Source organism: Cylas formicarius, unplaced genomic scaffold, assembly GCF_029955315.1.
Source record: "Cylas formicarius isolate icCylForm1 unplaced genomic scaffold, icCylForm1.1 PGA_scaffold_10__41_contigs__length_53128322, whole genome shotgun sequence".
NCBI lineage: Eukaryota > Metazoa > Arthropoda > Insecta > Coleoptera > Brentidae > Cylas > Cylas formicarius.
In genome coordinates this window covers 3,155,709-3,173,355 of record NW_026844214.1, presented here as the reverse complement: position 1 = coordinate 3,173,355, position 17,647 = coordinate 3,155,709, and the positions used below count along the sequence as shown (strand labels likewise).

At 33.6% G+C, this 17,647-nt stretch overlaps 1 protein-coding gene across 1 annotated transcript; it reads left to right on the top strand.

The window, feature by feature from the left end:
- The first annotated feature begins 4,307 nt into the window (after nucleotides 1-4,307).
- Nucleotides 4,308-17,384, top strand: LOC132702254 (cysteine dioxygenase type 1). The gene is made up of 4 exons (XM_060670791.1): nucleotides 4,308-4,670; nucleotides 15,930-16,162; nucleotides 17,066-17,232; nucleotides 17,288-17,384. Exons 1-4 carry the CDS (start codon nucleotides 4,423-4,425, stop codon nucleotides 17,306-17,308), a joined length of 669 nt encoding a protein of 222 aa, XP_060526774.1. The 5' UTR covers nucleotides 4,308-4,422; the 3' UTR covers nucleotides 17,309-17,384.
- Nucleotides 17,385-17,647: the final 263 nt, after the last annotated feature.

Genomic DNA, 17,647 nt, shown 5'->3' with positions numbered 1-17,647 from the left:
TAAATAACCATTTCAAAATTGACTTTTCAGCGATCTTAAAATTTGACAGGTTTAATAAAAAGGTGGATATCCCCTACGGTAAGCAGTTTAAATAGAAAAAAAATTAACGGGGAAATAAAAACTTGACTTTTCAGCGATCTTAAAATTTGACAGCTTTAATAAAAAGGTGGATATCCCCTACGGTAAGCACTTTTAACAAATATAGAAAAAAATCTAAAGGGCAAACAAAAACCCGCTAATAGAACTATTAAGACTTAACCGTGTGAAAATTGCCTTTTTAGTGATCCTACAAAAAAAATTGATAGTTTTAATGAAAAGGTGGATATCCCCTACAGTAAGCAGTTTAAATAGAAAAAAAAAATTAACAGGGAAATAAATCCTTGATAGGAGTACTTTTAATACTTAAATAACCATTTCAAAATTGACTTTTCAGCGATCTTAAAATTTGACAGGTTTAATAAAAAGGTGGATATCCCCTACGGTAAGCACTTTTAACAAATATAGAAAAAAATCTAAAGGGCAAACAAAAACCCGCTAATAGAACTATTAAGACTTAACCGTGTGAAAATTGCCTTTTTAGTGATCCTACAAAAAAAATTGATAGTTTTAATGAAAAGGTGGATATCCCCTACAGTAAGCAGTTTAAATAGAAAAAAAAAATTAACAGGGAAATAAATCCTTGATAGGAGTACTTTTAATACTTAAATAACCATTTCAAAATTGACTTTTCAGCGATCTTAAAATTTGACAGGTTTAATAAAAAGGTGGATATCCCCTACGGTAAGCACTTTTAACAAATATAGAAAAAAATCTAAAGGGCAAACAAAAACCCGCTAATAGAACTATTAAGACTTAACCGTGTGAAAATTGCCTTTTTAGTGATCCTACAAAAAAAATTGATAGTTTTAATGAAAAGGTGGATATCCCCTACGGTAAGCAGTTTAAATAGAAAAAAAATTAACGGGGAAATAAAAACTTGATAGGAGTACTTTTAATACTTAAATAACCATTTCAAAATTGACTTTTCAGCGATCTTAAAATTTGACAGGTTTAATAAAAAGGTGGATATCCCCTACGGTAAGCACTTTTAACAAATATAGAAAAAAATCTAAAGGGCAAACAAAAACCCGCTAATAGAACTATTAAGACTTAACCGTGTGAAAATTGCCTTTTTAGTGATCCTACAAAAAAAATTGATAGTTTTAATGAAAAGGTGGATATCCCCTACAGTAAGCAGTTTAAATAGAAAAAAAAAATTAACAGGGAAATAAATCCTTGATAGGAGTACTTTTAATACTTAAATAACCATTTCAAAATTGACTTTTCAGCGATCTTAAAATTTGACAGCTTTAATAAAAAGGTGGATATCCCCTACGGTAAGCACTTTTAACAAATATAGAAAAAAATCTAAAGGGCAAACAAAAACCCGCTAATAGAACTATTAAGATTTAACCGTGTGAAAATTGCCTTTTTAGTGATCCTACAAAAAAAATTGATAGTTTTAATGAAAAGGTGGATATCCCCTACGGTAAGCAGTTTAAATAGAAAAAAAATTAACGGGGAAATAAAAACTTGACTTTTCAGCGATCTTAAAATTTGACAGCTTTAATAAAAAGGTGGATATCCCCTACGGTAAGCACTTTTAACAAATATAGAAAAAAATCTAAAGGGCAAACAAAAACCCGCTAATAGAACTATTAAGACTTAACCGTGTGAAAATTGCCTTTTTAGTGATCCTACAAAAAAAATTGATAGTTTTAATGAAAAGGTGGATATCCCCTACAGTAAGCAGTTTAAATAGAAAAAAAAAATTAACAGGGAAATAAATCCTTGATAGGAGTACTTTTAATACTTAAATAACCATTTCAAAATTGACTTTTCAGCGATCTTAAAATTTGACAGGTTTAATAAAAAGGTGGATATCCCCTACGGTAAGCACTTTTAACAAATATAGAAAAAAATCTAAAGGGCAAACAAAAACCCGCTAATAGAACTATTAAGACTTAACCGTGTGAAAATTGCCTTTTTAGTGATCCTACAAAAAAAATTGATAGTTTTAATGAAAAGGTGGATATCCCCTACAGTAAGCAGTTTAAATAGAAAAAAAAATTAACGGGGAAATAAAAACTTGATAGGAGTACTTTTAATACTTAAATAACCATTTCAAAATTGACTTTTCAGCGATCTTAAAATTTGACAGCTTTAATAAAAAGGTGGATATCCCCTACGGTAAGCACTTTTAACAAATATAGAAAAAAATCTAAAGGGCAAACAAAAACCCGCTAATAGAACTATTAAGATTTAACCGTGTGAAAATTGCCTTTTTAGTGATCCTACAAAAAAAATTGATAGTTTTAATGAAAAGGTGGATATCCCCTACGGTAAGCAGTTTAAATAGAAAAAAAAATTAACAGGGAAATAAATCCTTGATAGGAGTACTTTTAATACTTAAATAACCATTTCAAAATTGACTTTTCAGCGATCTTAAAATTTGACAGGTTTAATAAAAAGGTGGATATCCCCTACGGTAAGCACTTTTAACAAATATAGAAAAAAATCTAAAGGGCAAACAAAAACCCGCTAATAGAACTATTAAGACTTAACCGTGTGAAAATTGCCTTTTTAGTGATCCTACAAAAAAAATTGATAGTTTTAATGAAAAGGTGGATATCCCCTACGGTAAGCAGTTTAAATAGAAAAAAAATTAACGGGGAAATAAAAACTTGATAGGAGTACTTTTAATACTTAAATAACCATTTCAAAATTGACTTTTCAGCGATCTTAAAATTTGACAGGTTTAATAAAAAGGTGGATATCCCCTACGGTAAGCACTTTTAACAAATATAGAAAAAAATCTAAAGGGCAAACAAAAACCCGCTAATAGAACTATTAAGACTTAACCGTGTGAAAATTGCCTTTTTAGTGATCCTACAAAAAAAATTGATAGTTTTAATGAAAAGGTGGATATCCCCTACAGTAAGCAGTTTAAATAGAAAAAAAAATTAACGGGGAAATAAAAACTTGATAAGAGTACTTTAAATAAATAAATAACCATTTAAAAAGTGACTTTTCAGTGATCCTATAAATTTTGACAGCTCAAAAAAAAAGGTGGATATCTCCTACGGTATGCACTTTAAACTAAAAAAGGAAAATTATAAATAAAAACTCGCTAATTAAACTTTTAATACTTAACCGTGTGAAATAGACTTTTTAGTGGTCCCATAAAAAAATTGATAGCCTTAATAGAAAGGTGGATATCCGCTACGGTAAGCACTTGAAATACAAAAAAATGTAAAGGAGAAGTAAAAACTTGATAGGAGTACTTTTAATACTTAAATAACCATTTCAAAATTGACTTTTCAGCGATCTTAAAATTTGACAGGTTTAATAAAAAGGTGGATATCCCCTACGGTAAGCAGTTTAAATAGAAAAAAAATTAACGGGGAAATAAAAACTTGACTTTTCAGCGATCTTAAAATTTGACAGCTTTAATAAAAAGGTGGATATCCCCTACGGTAAGCACTTTTAACAAATATAGAAAAAAATCTAAAGGGCAAACAAAAACCCGCTAATAGAACTATTAAGACTTAACCGTGTGAAAATTGCCTTTTTAGTGATCCTACAAAAAAAATTGATAGTTTTAATGAAAAGGTGGATATCCCCTACAGTAAGCAGTTTAAATAGAAAAAAAAATTAACGGGGAAATAAAAACTTGATAAGAGTACTTTAAATAAATAAATAACCATTTAAAAAGTGACTTTTCAGTGATCCTATAAATTTTGACAGCTCAAAAAAAAAGGTGGATATCTCCTACGGTATGCACTTTAAACTAAAAAAGGAAAATTATAAATAAAAACTCGCTAATTAAACTTTTAATACTTAACCGTGTGAAATAGACTTTTTAGTGGTCCCATAAAAAAATTGATAGCCTTAATAGAAAGGTGGATATCCGCTACGGTAAGCACTTGAAATACAAAAAAATGTAAAGGAGAAGTAAAAACTTGATAGGAGTACTTTTAATAGTGAAATAACCATTTCAAAATTGAGTTTTCACTAATCTTATATAAAAAGAAGGCGACCTGTATACGAAAATTGAAAATACTTTTATTATACGTTTATTTCGCTGAATAAATGGATACAATCCTCCTGCAACGACGGCCATGCTACACTGCAATTTTAATTAGTCATTTAATGGTCAACTTCGCCATATACCTATCTACGGGATATTTATTTATATTGAAGAAGAACGTCCGATGTTTTATTAGTTTCGAACGAAATTACAACACCAAGTGAGGAGGAGATATTGATAATCAAAACCGGGCCGTCCAGAAGAAAATAAATTACTTATTACTATCGCGATTGTCAATTAGTTCTGAGCTGCTGCCTCGGTCGCGTTTTATCTTTTTTTTTTTTCGTAAAAAGATGGCCGTTTGTGCGTATTCCAACGAGATCGACGACGACGTTACTCGCGAGGAATTTTGCGAAATTAACTTGTCCAAATACTTGGGACATTCGTTACCTGAAGTAGGGTCGCTGTCGGATCTTATAAGGGAACTGAACCGTATTTTTGAAAAAGACTCGATCAACATCGAACTGGTCCATTACGTGATGCGATCGTACAAGTCCAACCCTGTGGAATGGAAGAAATACGCCAAGTTTGACAGATACAGGTAAGGGTGCCCTCGATAATTCTATTCTATTTCTAATGTAAAGAAAAACCGCCGCAGTTTGAAATTTGACTATTTTTGTCATTTATTTATGGTTTAATATCTTAATCAATTGTTAATTAAAAGATTGATCAATGAAATGAACGCAACTGCTATAGCGAATGAGAATTTATGTATTTTAAAATCGAGAAAGATAAAGATAACATATTAAAAAAGGTAATTCCAACAAAATTATTTGCAAAAAATATTTTCCTCGCTTCAAACTTACAAACTTTGTTTGTTGTTTCTCGAAAGGGAGTTTAAATTTAAATAGAATCAAATGTTGACTTACGGCTTAAATTAAATTTTATGTTTTAATTTAAGAGAACAAAAAACAGGAGCACTTTTAAATTTGATTTAATTCTTTTTTCCTTCAATATTTTAATTCTTCAAAGTTCCATTTTGTTTATGGGATTCTATTAACTATGTTATTTTAATTATCTTTTTTATTTTTTTATTATTTTAAATAATTATTAATTAAACCAGTGACCAATGAAATGAACGAAAGAAAAAATTCAATATCAAACGTTGGAATAGTTTTGAGACAAAAGATTCTAAATATTTCACCACTAATGTCATTTACTACACTCGTTGCAAAATATACTTCCTTCACCTAATGTATTTCTTCAATGTCTCCATGTTTTGAATTATTTACAAAATTTATGGACTACGTTATTGTAACTGTCTTGAATTTTTTGCAATTTATTTCGTATTTACAAATAAAGCAAATGTAAAAATGGTTTATTATCTTAATTAATTGTTAATTAAAGGACTTGTCAATGAAATGAACGAAACCATCGCGAGTGAACTTGGGAAAGTCAATTCCAAACGTTGGTATAATTTTAAGATCGAAGATTGTAAATATTTAACCAATAGGTTACTTATTATTGCTTATTTTATACGTAAATTAATTTTATATATTTTAAAATCGCGAAAGATGGATAGGGATATAAGAATGTAATTTGGAAAAATGATTTCAACAAATTTATATAAGTATTTTTTTATTTTCCTAACAGTTAAATTTCAAAAAATATTTTCCCTCGCTTCAAACGCTATCTTTTTATTAAAACATTTTTAAAAAAATAGTTTCCATTTAAATGGATTCAAATGTTGACTTTCGGCTTATATTAAATTTTAAGTTTCAATTTAAGAGAAGAGAAGGCAGCAACATCTTCAAATTTGATTGAAAATTATTTTCCTTCTCTTAACGTATTTCCAATAAATTTGTAGAATTATTTCGAATCATACTCACACTAAATTTGCAAAAAAAATTTAGTAAAGATCTAGGCTAATTCTGTTTTAAAAAGGGACTTTCAATTTAAAGACTTTAAATTTTGGATTTCGCCTTAAATTAAATTTTAAGTTTAAATTTAAAAGAAAACGCAGAAGCACTTTCAAATTTTATTGAAAATTGCGTTACGTTTTTGTTCATGGGATTCAACTGCCTTCAATGTTGGTTTATTATTTTAATGAATTATTAATTAAATGAGTATTTAAATGACCAAAAATACCATAGTGAATTATCCTGGGAAAGTAAATTTCAAAATTTCAAATGTTGGAATAATTTTGGGGCTTAAGGTTTCCAATATTTCACCACTGAGTAATTTTTTCATTCGTGAATTAAATCGCAAAAGATAGAGACAACCTATACAAGTAGGAGAAAATTATTTAAGAAAATTATACAACATCCCACTTAAGAATTGTACACCTTTTTAAAACCTTAAATCTGAAAAGTGCTTTAAAATCTTGTTGTCTTTAAACTATTATCTTCATTCGGGTTTAAAGGCCGTCGTCGATTGGAATTACTTCCTAACGTTTCGCTAGCACGAGTGGCGAGCTTCTTCAGAGGTCTTTCCATCTCCGATGTTGGACGTAGACTGACGATTTCTCCTGCGCAGGTTGTATTTATGCCGATTGGTGGTGGGCGGGGCTTGTTCCGCTTCGGTTGGTCTCGGGATATCGATCGGTACTGCTCGGGCGTTCCTAAGGATCGGGTTCCTGATTTGGTTGAGTTTTTGTATCTCAATGGCTTCCCTGACTAGTCTGTTGTGATAGCCGTTGACCGATGCTAGTAACTTACAGCTCTCAAAGTGTATCCTATGTTCCCCGCTGCCCAGTGCGTGTTCAGCCACTGCAGACTTCTCTGTATGTCCTAGCCTGCAGCTTGCTTTATGCTCCTTAAGTCTCGTTCCCATTGATCTCTTGGTAGTTCCGATGTAGACCTTTCCGCATGAACACGGAATGCGCTAGACTCCCGCAGCTGAAAGTGAGCCCCTCTTGTCCTTCGCTGACCTGATGGTCTGCTGGATCTTCTTTGTAGGCTTAAAGATTGTTTTGATGTCGTGTCTTTTCAATACTCTGCCAATCCTGTCGGTGACACTCGGAATATACGGCAGATATGCGTGAGAGGTGGAGGGTCGTTGTTCGGTATCCCGTGATCTTGATGATCTTGAGTTCATTGATCTCTCGATCTCCCTCTTACTGTAACCATTTGCCTCGAACGCAGTTTTTAGGTGTTCAAGTTCCATCTGGAGGTTCTCCGGTTCGCAAATCCTTCGGGCTCGTTCTGTCAGGGTTCTGATAACCCCATACTTTTGACTTGGGTGATGGTTGGATAGAGCATGCAGGTATCTGTCCATATGGGTTGGTTTTCTGTAAACTGTGTGGCCCAGCTTCTTACCTCGCTTCCTCACAGGATACACTTTGAGAGCTGTAAGTTACTAGCATCGGTCAACGGCTATCACAACAGACTAGTCAGGGAAGCCATTGAGATACAAAAACACCCATACAATTTCAACCGAAAGGAGGAGACCCTTAGACTCAACCAAATCTGGAACCCGATCCTTAGGAACGCCCGAGCAGTACCCATCGATATCCCGAGTCCAACCGAAGCGGAACAAGCCCTGCCCACCACCAATCGGCATAAATACAACCTGCGCAGGAGAAATCGTCAGTCTACGTCCAACATCGGAGATGGAAGGACCTCTGAAGAAGCTCGCCACTCGTGCTAGCGAAACGTTAGGAAGTAATTCCAATCGACGACGGCCTTTAAACCCGAATGAAGATAATAGCTTATCAACGGGCCGCGACAGCCTTAACCAATTTACTTGTTGTGTTTATTAGTTCAACCTAAAGCCACGATCAACTGGGACTATTTAACAAAAGAGATGATAGATGAGAGAAGCACTATTAGAGATTTTTTAAAGAATAAATTGGCAGCAAATTCTTCTTTTACAGAACCCAACTATATCAAATTATATCATGTTTCGAATGTTTGTTCTCTGCTTAAGGCTGTACACCCTTGTAAAGTGTTTGTATGCGGTTTAACTTTGATTTTTTTTTGGTTCGATAGACCTTTCAAAATCGCACTAAAACATTATGTTGCTTATTCTATCAACATGAAGTCATAGCCAACTATAACTATCTTTTGAGACCAAATATCGAAAAGTGTCATTTTACTACGTCCGTTTCGTTTCAATTGGGCCATTTCCGGGTTTGGGAGCAATCGAATCTACTTCGATATTTTAGTGCAGTATAATGTTTTTGCAATGGCGTCTCAAAAGAAAACTTTTTTTTAATAACTTAAGACTTGGCCACATCAACGTTAGATCCTTATTGCCAACTTTGGATGAAGTAAAGATTTTTTTCCGTTCCGTGCTGTAAAATACGATTTAGAATGCGGAAAGCGCCATTTTACCACGTGAGTTTCTTGTTCTACTGACCCGAACCACTTCGAACGTTTCAGACCAATCGGATGTTTTCGGAGATTTTACCGCACGGCTTGAATTTTGACGTTTGTCAATTCTGACGGTCGGTCGTGTTGTTTTGCGAAAATGTACCCAAAAACTAAAGTTCGTTGAAATAGTATACTATGCAACACGTTTGCTAAACTTTTTAAGGTGCGTCACTAGATCCATATTCCTACTCACGATATATTGAAAAGCATCGGTGATAAAACGCAACCCTGTCTAACACTTTTTTTATACCAAACTGCACCGTTGTTGAGCGACTTGTTTTTGCTCTGCTTTCTGATTTCAGATGAAACTGCCTTTAGGTACGATATCAGAAGATCATGTTTTTCATTATCGAAAGCCTTTGCGTAATCTGGTCCCTGGTCCTGACAATTTTGAAACAAAGTTTGTATGCTGACTATAGCTTCTCTTATCCCAAAACAATTTTTAAACCCAAACTGACAGATGCCGCCAACACTGTTTGAAGAGCTTATTACGCAAAATTCGCAAAGAGATTCAAAAAATGGGACACCAGACTTTTGGTAACGAAACGAAACGAAATGAACGAAGCCACTCTTCTGGAAGATGTCCTAACTTGTACTGCATTTTTCAGATAGGTTTCACAAAAAAAAATGAACATCAAACCACAATTAAAGAATTTTAATTCATACAACGACAAACTTCAATTTACAATAGAGATCGAAAAAAATATCGTCATTAACTTTCTAGACTAGTTATCCGGATGTAGGTATTAATAAAGAAAATTTTCAAAAAACGGATACATAAATTTTACAATCAAAATGCTGGTAACAAATCCGAAAAGAAAAATACTCAAAAACAATATCTCCCATTACCGTACGTTCCAGGGCTATCGGAAAATTTAAGCAATGCTTTCAAACAACACAATATTACGGTGGCACACAAAGGTTATAATCTATTAGAACAAAACTTTGGTAAATTAAAATCAAAAATCCCTGACGAGAAAAAAAGCCACGTTGTGTATCAAATACCATGCCAAAATTATAACGGTGTCTACATCGGACAAACTAGTCAATACTTAAAAAGTCGCTTAAACGGCCATAAATATGACAAAAAAAATAACACCGCTCTTTCGAGCCATGCCAGGGAGAATCAGCACTCGTTTGACTTTCAAAGCGTGAAAATTTTACGCTCAGAAAACCACCCACCCGAAAACAGTGTTCGAAGTGTTTTCGGAGCGCGAGCATTGAAGATGCCAAGTGAGATTTTGGCGAAACGTCTGCAGGATTCCAGTCGGAAGCAGGATTCCAGTCGGAGTTCAACGAGCGAACGGATGATATCCCGGAATATAGTGTCATCATATATATATATATATATATATATATATATATATATATATATATATATATATATATATATATATATATATATATATATATATATATATATATATATATATATATATATATATATATATATATATATATATATATATATATATATATATATATATATGTATATATCCCTTCCCCCAATTTATTTTTTCAACGTTCTATTTAATTGATTAATTAAATCTAAAAGTATTAAAGATAAAAAAAATGTACATTTTTTAATTATTTTAATTAATTGTTAATATAGCTAATTCGGTAAAATTATTGCAACAAAATTATATAAATATTTCAAATTTTTCTGACAGTCAAGTTGCAAAAATAATTTTATGAGTCACTAGGCATTTTTTCCCCTTCAAGCCTACGGATTTTAAAAAGAGAAATTTCAATTTAAATGGATAAAAATTTTAGTTTTTGCTTTAAACTAAATATTAATTGTTGGGTTATAATTTCAAATGAGGATATTCGAATTTGATTGAAAAGTGTTTCCATTTCCCTAATTTATTTCTTCATTGTTCTCTTTTTAAAATTTTAATTTTAATTTTAATTTTAATTTTAATTTAATAGGCTATTTTTTTAATATTTAATTGTTGGTGGTTAAATGAACCCAAAAACAAGTGTCCAAGTAAATTAATAAAACTATTATCACGAAAAACATTATAGCAACACTAATTATCAATTAATTAAAAAATAAATATTTAATAACAGTTACTTTTTTTGAAATGGTAAAGGGTGGTCTAAGTAAAACGAATATTAAATAATAATTGATTGATTGAAATAATTCATATTACAACAACTACACAATATGCGTGTTAATCTACGAATACAGTTTTGAAATCCTCTGACGCACTCGTCTTAAATACAATTTGCACAGCTAAACAAATAACGCAATTCGTAAAAACAACGTCAGGAATCGGAACAGCCTAGATAGAGCGGTAATTCGAAATTGGTCTTGAATCATTAAGGTTAATTAAAATTGAAATTTCAAAAACAACAACTACAAAGCATTTCTGTAACTGGCGGTGCATCCACATCGGTACACAATAAAGAAGAGATATGCGAAAACAATACCAACTAGTTATTAGCGAAATTTTTGGAAAGTAATTAAATTAATTTAAAATAATTAAATTAACATATAACGCCGGTGTTTCGTGTGATTTGCTTAGGTTCGACGACCAACCAGTACTTGATAACTTCATTAATTCCCGTAATGTCATTGGCGCACATTTCTTTTTTGAAGAAAATTTATTAATTATGTTGTCCCTAATGATACCGTACAGAAATAATAATACCACAGGTCTATAGTGATCTTCTTGAAAAAATAATCGATGACAGTTATTTCCACTCAACAAAAATACTTAACGTAGAGGAATCAGAATTCTCCACAGTGGCAAAAAAATGTAGTGTAGCTGTTTGTGAAGTGGTTGGAAACATCCATTCAAGTTGTGAAACCCACCAAAGAAAAGAAAGAATCATTAGTTCTTGATGAATACATTCATACATTCATAAATATTGAGTCTATAGATGTGGCATGTACTAATGGTGTCATGTTACAACTTCCACGGCATACTACAACGTCTAAATGTAGTGGTTTTTAAGACGCAAAAGCTTTACTACAACGAAGCAAATGGGAAATGACTTAAACCTAATCCTGGCCATGCCGTGTCTCAATAGCAAGTAGCTAATGGATTCTAGTCAGTCGACAGAAATATATTCAGTGAAGTTGGTGAATGATGCTGCTGCGGATGTTCTAACTGTAAAGAAACGTAAACAAGCAAGCGAATTTCTAAAAAACAACACTTCAAAAGAAAACATTAAGTTAGAATCAAAACCATTAACATCATCAACGCCGAACTCTGTATTAGGACCCCAGTCACCCTCACAGGTAGTATTGAAGAAATTCTAGGTTCCCCACAGGTTCATCAGGACAAAATTAAACCGATTCGAGCAATTGAGAGCAAAGTTAATTTAGATTTGGGAAAGCCGTCGAAGAAAAAAGATAACACATTTACATGTGACTTTTGTATGCATAACTAAAGCTTTTGTAAAATAAAATACGTTTCTAAAATATCTGCCCGATGTATTTTCTTCGTTATTTACTCATTTTCGAGTGGTTCAACATTCCTATATTCTGGTCCAATTTGAGATACCGGTTCTCTGTATTGTACCACTTGTAAGGGTTTTAAATTTTTATTGTCAGTTAAAATTACCCAGCCAGAGAAAAACATATAAATTACAGTAGGTGTGTAACATATCAAGGTATAATACGACCAAAAATATAATGCATTTATTGCTTTCACGTTTTAACTATTTTAAAGTATCTTAACTGCATGTTTTGGGTTCCTTTGTTTTTTAAAATCTGTTAAATTTTGAAATTTGCAACAAAATGCGGTAAGTTGAAAATTCAGTTCTTCTAAATTTCCGGCAAAAGTTGCTTGCTCCGTTAAATGAATTTCGACACCTTCGAAGCACGTTATTCCTAATATGTTATAATACGACCAAAAATATAGTGCATCTATTGCTGTGACATTTTATGAATTTTACAGTACCTTAACCGTAGACCTTCGCAAGATAGTGGCAAAACCTATCCCAACAGATGTTTATTCTTCATTAAGTAGGTCTCACCTGAGATGGACCGTAAAGAAATATCTGTATTTGACCGTTTTAAATTTTATCAAGCATTAATGTTGCGGGGTATTTTCGAATAAGTAGAAGCATTTATTTTAACATCAGGTGATATGTATCATTCTTAAGAGTTTAATCAAATTTGCGATATGTTCGTATATGTTACGCAGGTATTTGACTGTAATCTTGCCAGTAAGTACGTATTTATGTTTTCACCTGTACGCTACACTCTAAAATGTGGAGACCGTGGAATGAAGCATGTTAGAAGAAGACATGGAAAACAACGCAGAATTTGAAAACGAAGTCAATTTAGAAGACGAACTACCTCGGCAAATAAAAAAACGGATGCATTTGTCTTCGGATGCTAAACAAGTTATTTTGAATGCTTACAATTTTATAAGAAATTCAAAACGGGAAGTAGGAGCAGCAATAAAAACAATTGACATGACCAAAGCTCCGAAGTCAACTGTAAGAAAAAATGGTTGAAAATGGGACAGTCAAGAGGGAAGTGAGAGATGCTCGTACTTCGCGAGTTTTTAAAGAGCAATACTCAGATTTAATGAGCCATATTCTGAAAATACTATTAGGAATCGTGCACGCCAGAATACACAACATAAACGAAACTGAAACCTCTGACACGCAATTTGGATTCCGCAATGGGCTTAGAACTCGGGAAGCCATTTTCGCATTTAATGTTCTTGCCCAGAGATGCTTAGACCTCAATCAGGATCTGTTTGATAATGCCAGGCAAGAAGAACTAATGGAAATCCTACAAAAACTGAACATCGACTGTCACGTATTGGGGTCAAGCCGCTAAGGTCAGAATAGATAACACTCTCTTCGAAGAGGTCAGCATACGGAAGAATGTCAGTCAGGGGTGTATCTTGTCTCCAATGCTATTCAATATATATTCGGAGAACATTTTCAGAGAAGCATTGGAAGACGAATCCGCTGGGATAGTAATAAATGGGAAAATCCTTACCTTAATATTAGGTACGCTGACGACACTGCTTTTTGTGCGGGCTCTCTCGAGGATTTACAGAGCCTATTAAACAAAGTAGTGAACGGCAGCAAAGATTGCGGTCTCAACATGAACATCAACAAGACTTAAATGATGGTGATAACAAAAAGGAAGCAAGCAACAGGTCAGCTCATCGTAGACGGGAAAACAATTGGCACTATAATTAATGAAGACGTTCAACATAAACAGGAAATCCTGGTATTGAACAAGCAAGAAAAGTCTTCATAAAAATGAAAAATGTTTTGACGGCTCCGGACGTATCACTAAGAGTGAGAACAAAAGTCTTCCAATGTTGTGTACTTCCCGTGTTGTTTAATGGCTTGGGAGGCTGGACGCTGAATAGAGAAACCACAAGGAGGGAAATGTGGACTTATGGACGCATGCTGACTCTTGTGGATGAGTAAAACTGCAAACGAGGAAGTGTTAGGAAGAATGGGCAAAGAACTCGAAATACTCTTTAAAATTGTAGGTAGACGAAGTGTAGGGCGCCGACGAATCTCTTGGTTGCGCAATCTTCGAGAATGCTTTGGTCTATCGTCAATTGAAGTATTTAGATCAGCAGTATCAAAATTGAAGGTAGGCCATGGTGATCAGCAACCTCCAAAGGAGAAGCTGATACAAAAAAAACCATGGAACGTTTTCGCACCACGTTTACTCTTATTGATAACTCGCATCCCCAGAGACGCCGCACGGTGCGTACAGAAGAAGCTATTGCTGCTGTAGAGCGTAGCATTGAGGAAGACCCGAATGAGTCCAGCCGCTATCGAGCACAGAAATTGGATCTGTGTCCATCCACTTTATGGAAGATTTTGCGTAAGGATCTTGGTTTACGTGGTTACAAAATCCAACTCGTGCAAGAATTGAAGCCAAACGATCATTAAGAAAGGCGTAGATTCGTCGAATAGGCCCAAAACGAGATTGCCGTTGTTCCCGATTTTCATAAGCGAGTTTTGTTTAGCGATGAAGCACCCTTCTGGTTGAATGGCTACGAAATCAAACACAACTACCACATTTGGAGTGAAGCTAATCCTCAAGTGTATGTCCAAACACCGTAACATCCAGAAAAACTGACTGTTTGGTGCGCTTTATGGGCTGGTGGAATCATTGGTCCGTACTTCTTCAAAAACGATGATGGCCAGAACGTTACAGTCAATGGTGATCGGTATAGAGCTATGATTACTAACTCTTTCATTCCTGAATTGAATAACCATGATGTCCAGGACATGTGGTTTCAACAAGACGGCGCAACAATCCATTTATTGAAAGACACGTTTGGTGACCGCCTAATTTCACGTTTTGCACCTGTGAATTGGCCTCGAAAATCTTGTGATTTAACACCGCTAGACTACTTTCTGTCATTCGTTGTTCGTCATTGGTCATTGGTCTATGCGGATAAGCCACAAACGCTTGACCATTTGGAAGACAACATTCGCCGTGTTATTGCCGATATACGGCCACAACTGTTGGAAAAAGTCATCGAAAATTGGACGTCTAGTTTGGACTACATCCGCACCAGCCGTGTCGGTCATATGCCAGAAATCATATTTAAAATGGAATGCCATAAGATTATCTTTCGAATAAGTAAAATTCATGTCAATCGAATAATCCATCGTTGTTTTATTGCAACTTAAAGTTCTATACATCGAAAAAAAGCACCCCTTACAATAGAATACATTGACAAAGTTATAAACAAAATTAAATATGTGGACATTTAGAAAACGTTCTTGAGCTTGGATATAAGGAAAAAGGAACAAACTAATAACAGTAGCTTATTATTAGCAAATGTACAATTTCTTCATTCTAGTGATTATCAGGATAAATGGACCCTGATTAGTTTCGTAATCTATAATTGAGCAATACTGTAAATCAAACAACGCTTTTCATGTATAGATCACGCAGAAATGTAGTGTAACCAAAATTTAAGTCTTTGAAAGGCAAATTGGAGTTTTTATGGTCCAACAAATCAACAGAAACATTGGGTTTCAGAAAATCGATAGTTTTTTTACTTGTATTTACCATTTTTATTTATTTATTTTAATTAGAAAGATAAGACTCATCTCTCGGCAAAATCCTTTGCAAAATATTTAGAGGCATGAGGTCAGATTGCAAACGAGCGTGAATTATTGTTATCGTAAAAAATGTTATTGAGAATAATCACCACAAACAATATTCCACGGTATGGAAAAAAGCAACGACCTTTGATAGACATTTTTAGAAATCTACTTTAATCTGAATGAATTCATAAATCTAACATTGTGTCGAAATTAAGCGTGAGAGTTACGAGAATACCGGACACTTTTATCTTCCAATTTACTTTTGTGTAGATATACTTTCTAGAGAGTACCTATCTAATGGGGGAACCCCGTTCCCAACATCTGACATTCATTCAAAACAATGGGGCGAAGAGTTAAACAATGTCGTTAAAAGTAAAAATTAGTAATTTAATAAAAACCTTGTTAGGGTTAAATTTCCATTCAAGGTACACGAGAAATTTGGTGGACGACGGAAACGGCAAATACAACCTCATGGCTTTGTGTTGGGGTGAAGGTCAGGGAGCCAGCATACACGACCACGCAAACTCGCACTGCTTCATGAAGATCCTCCAAGGGTCACTCGAAGAAATTAGATACGGCTGGCCGAAAGAAGAAGGACAAGAACTCGAGGAAATTCGCAGAACCCGCTTAAATTTAAACGACGTTTGTTATATCAATGGTAAGTAACCCTACAATGAGCTATTTGATAAGTTTCTGAAAAATGCAACCGATCTCAGAAAAGTTGGTTTTGGTTAGTTAATATGTTTTAGAAAGCATAGCTTAAAGGCCGTGTCTGTCGTGGCGTCATAAAACAGTAGATAAATATTATATAAGTTGATACTGGCAAAAAGTTAGGTTAATTGTTTAATTTATTATTCTTGATTGCGATTTAAAGGACGTGCGTGCTAACATTCAGAAAGAGATGTGTCGAGAAAAAGGAGCACAGGGTTTACAATTTATTCGCATTACTTGAGACTCAAGAAAACAACGAATGGTAGCTCTTCCAGTGTGGTCATTTAGTACTTAGCATATAGTATTTTTTTACTAACTGCACATTTACAATATTAATATAGCCAAAGGTTGGTGCACGTTTTATAACCACATTCGGCGCACTTAGAATTTTAACTCGTTTCAGACAGGATCTCTCAGAAAGGATCCCATTAGAGGTTTTGTTATGGTGATGTTTGAAACAAAAAGTTTATAGGGATGCACCATTTAATAATATTGGAATACTTGATAATTGAATAAGATTTCATAGCACAAATATTACTCCAAATGTACTGAAATCCATTTTGTTACATAGCATAGCATAGCAAAGAAGTTTGAGAAACTTAAAGAATGAAGTTTAGAAAAATTTGGTGATTTGGTAATTACTAGTTTTCCCTACAGTCTATAGAGTGCCTTTTAGTGCTTTGAAAGCGGTATGGTATATCTGGGCTACAATCAATTAAATTTATTTACTTGCATTTTAGAGTTAGGCAGTAGTTCAAATTATATTTTTGTCAGATAGCTTATTTTAGCAAGGATAAAATATGTGGACGTATAAATTAATGCGAAATAGAATAAAAACTGGTAATTTTAGATTCGCTGGGTTTGCATCGAGTCGAAAATGTTTCCAGTTATGATACCGCCATAAGTTTGCATCTATATTGTCCGCCTTACGATCGATGTTCAGTTTTCAACCAAAAAACGGGAACCAAGTCGACAGCAACCGTGACATTCCATTCAATGTTTGGAAGACGTATTAAAGTAGGTTACACATAACACCTGGTGGCGTTGAATATACAATTATCAACTATTTCAGAGAACGGAGAACAGTGGTTAAAATAAAGAGTCTACATCGAGATGCCACTTTAGCGAGGAGTACCAAAATATATTAATAATATTGAAAAAATTAATAATGTGTAGTTAGTTGTGCATATTTACAATCCTTGTTTCCACTTTTTATTCCTTTTAAAAGAGTACCTGCAAATAATTTTATTAATTTTTTGTTCATTTATCCAATTGGTAAGTATTAGTGACAATATTATACTGACCCACAATCCACAACCCTTGACCCACTTTACACAGGACTTTTTCAAATTGAATGTTGAAATTCTGATTTTTGAAAGTGTTTTAAAATATAAACACGACACTCACTTTTCTTACAATAAAAAAATATTTT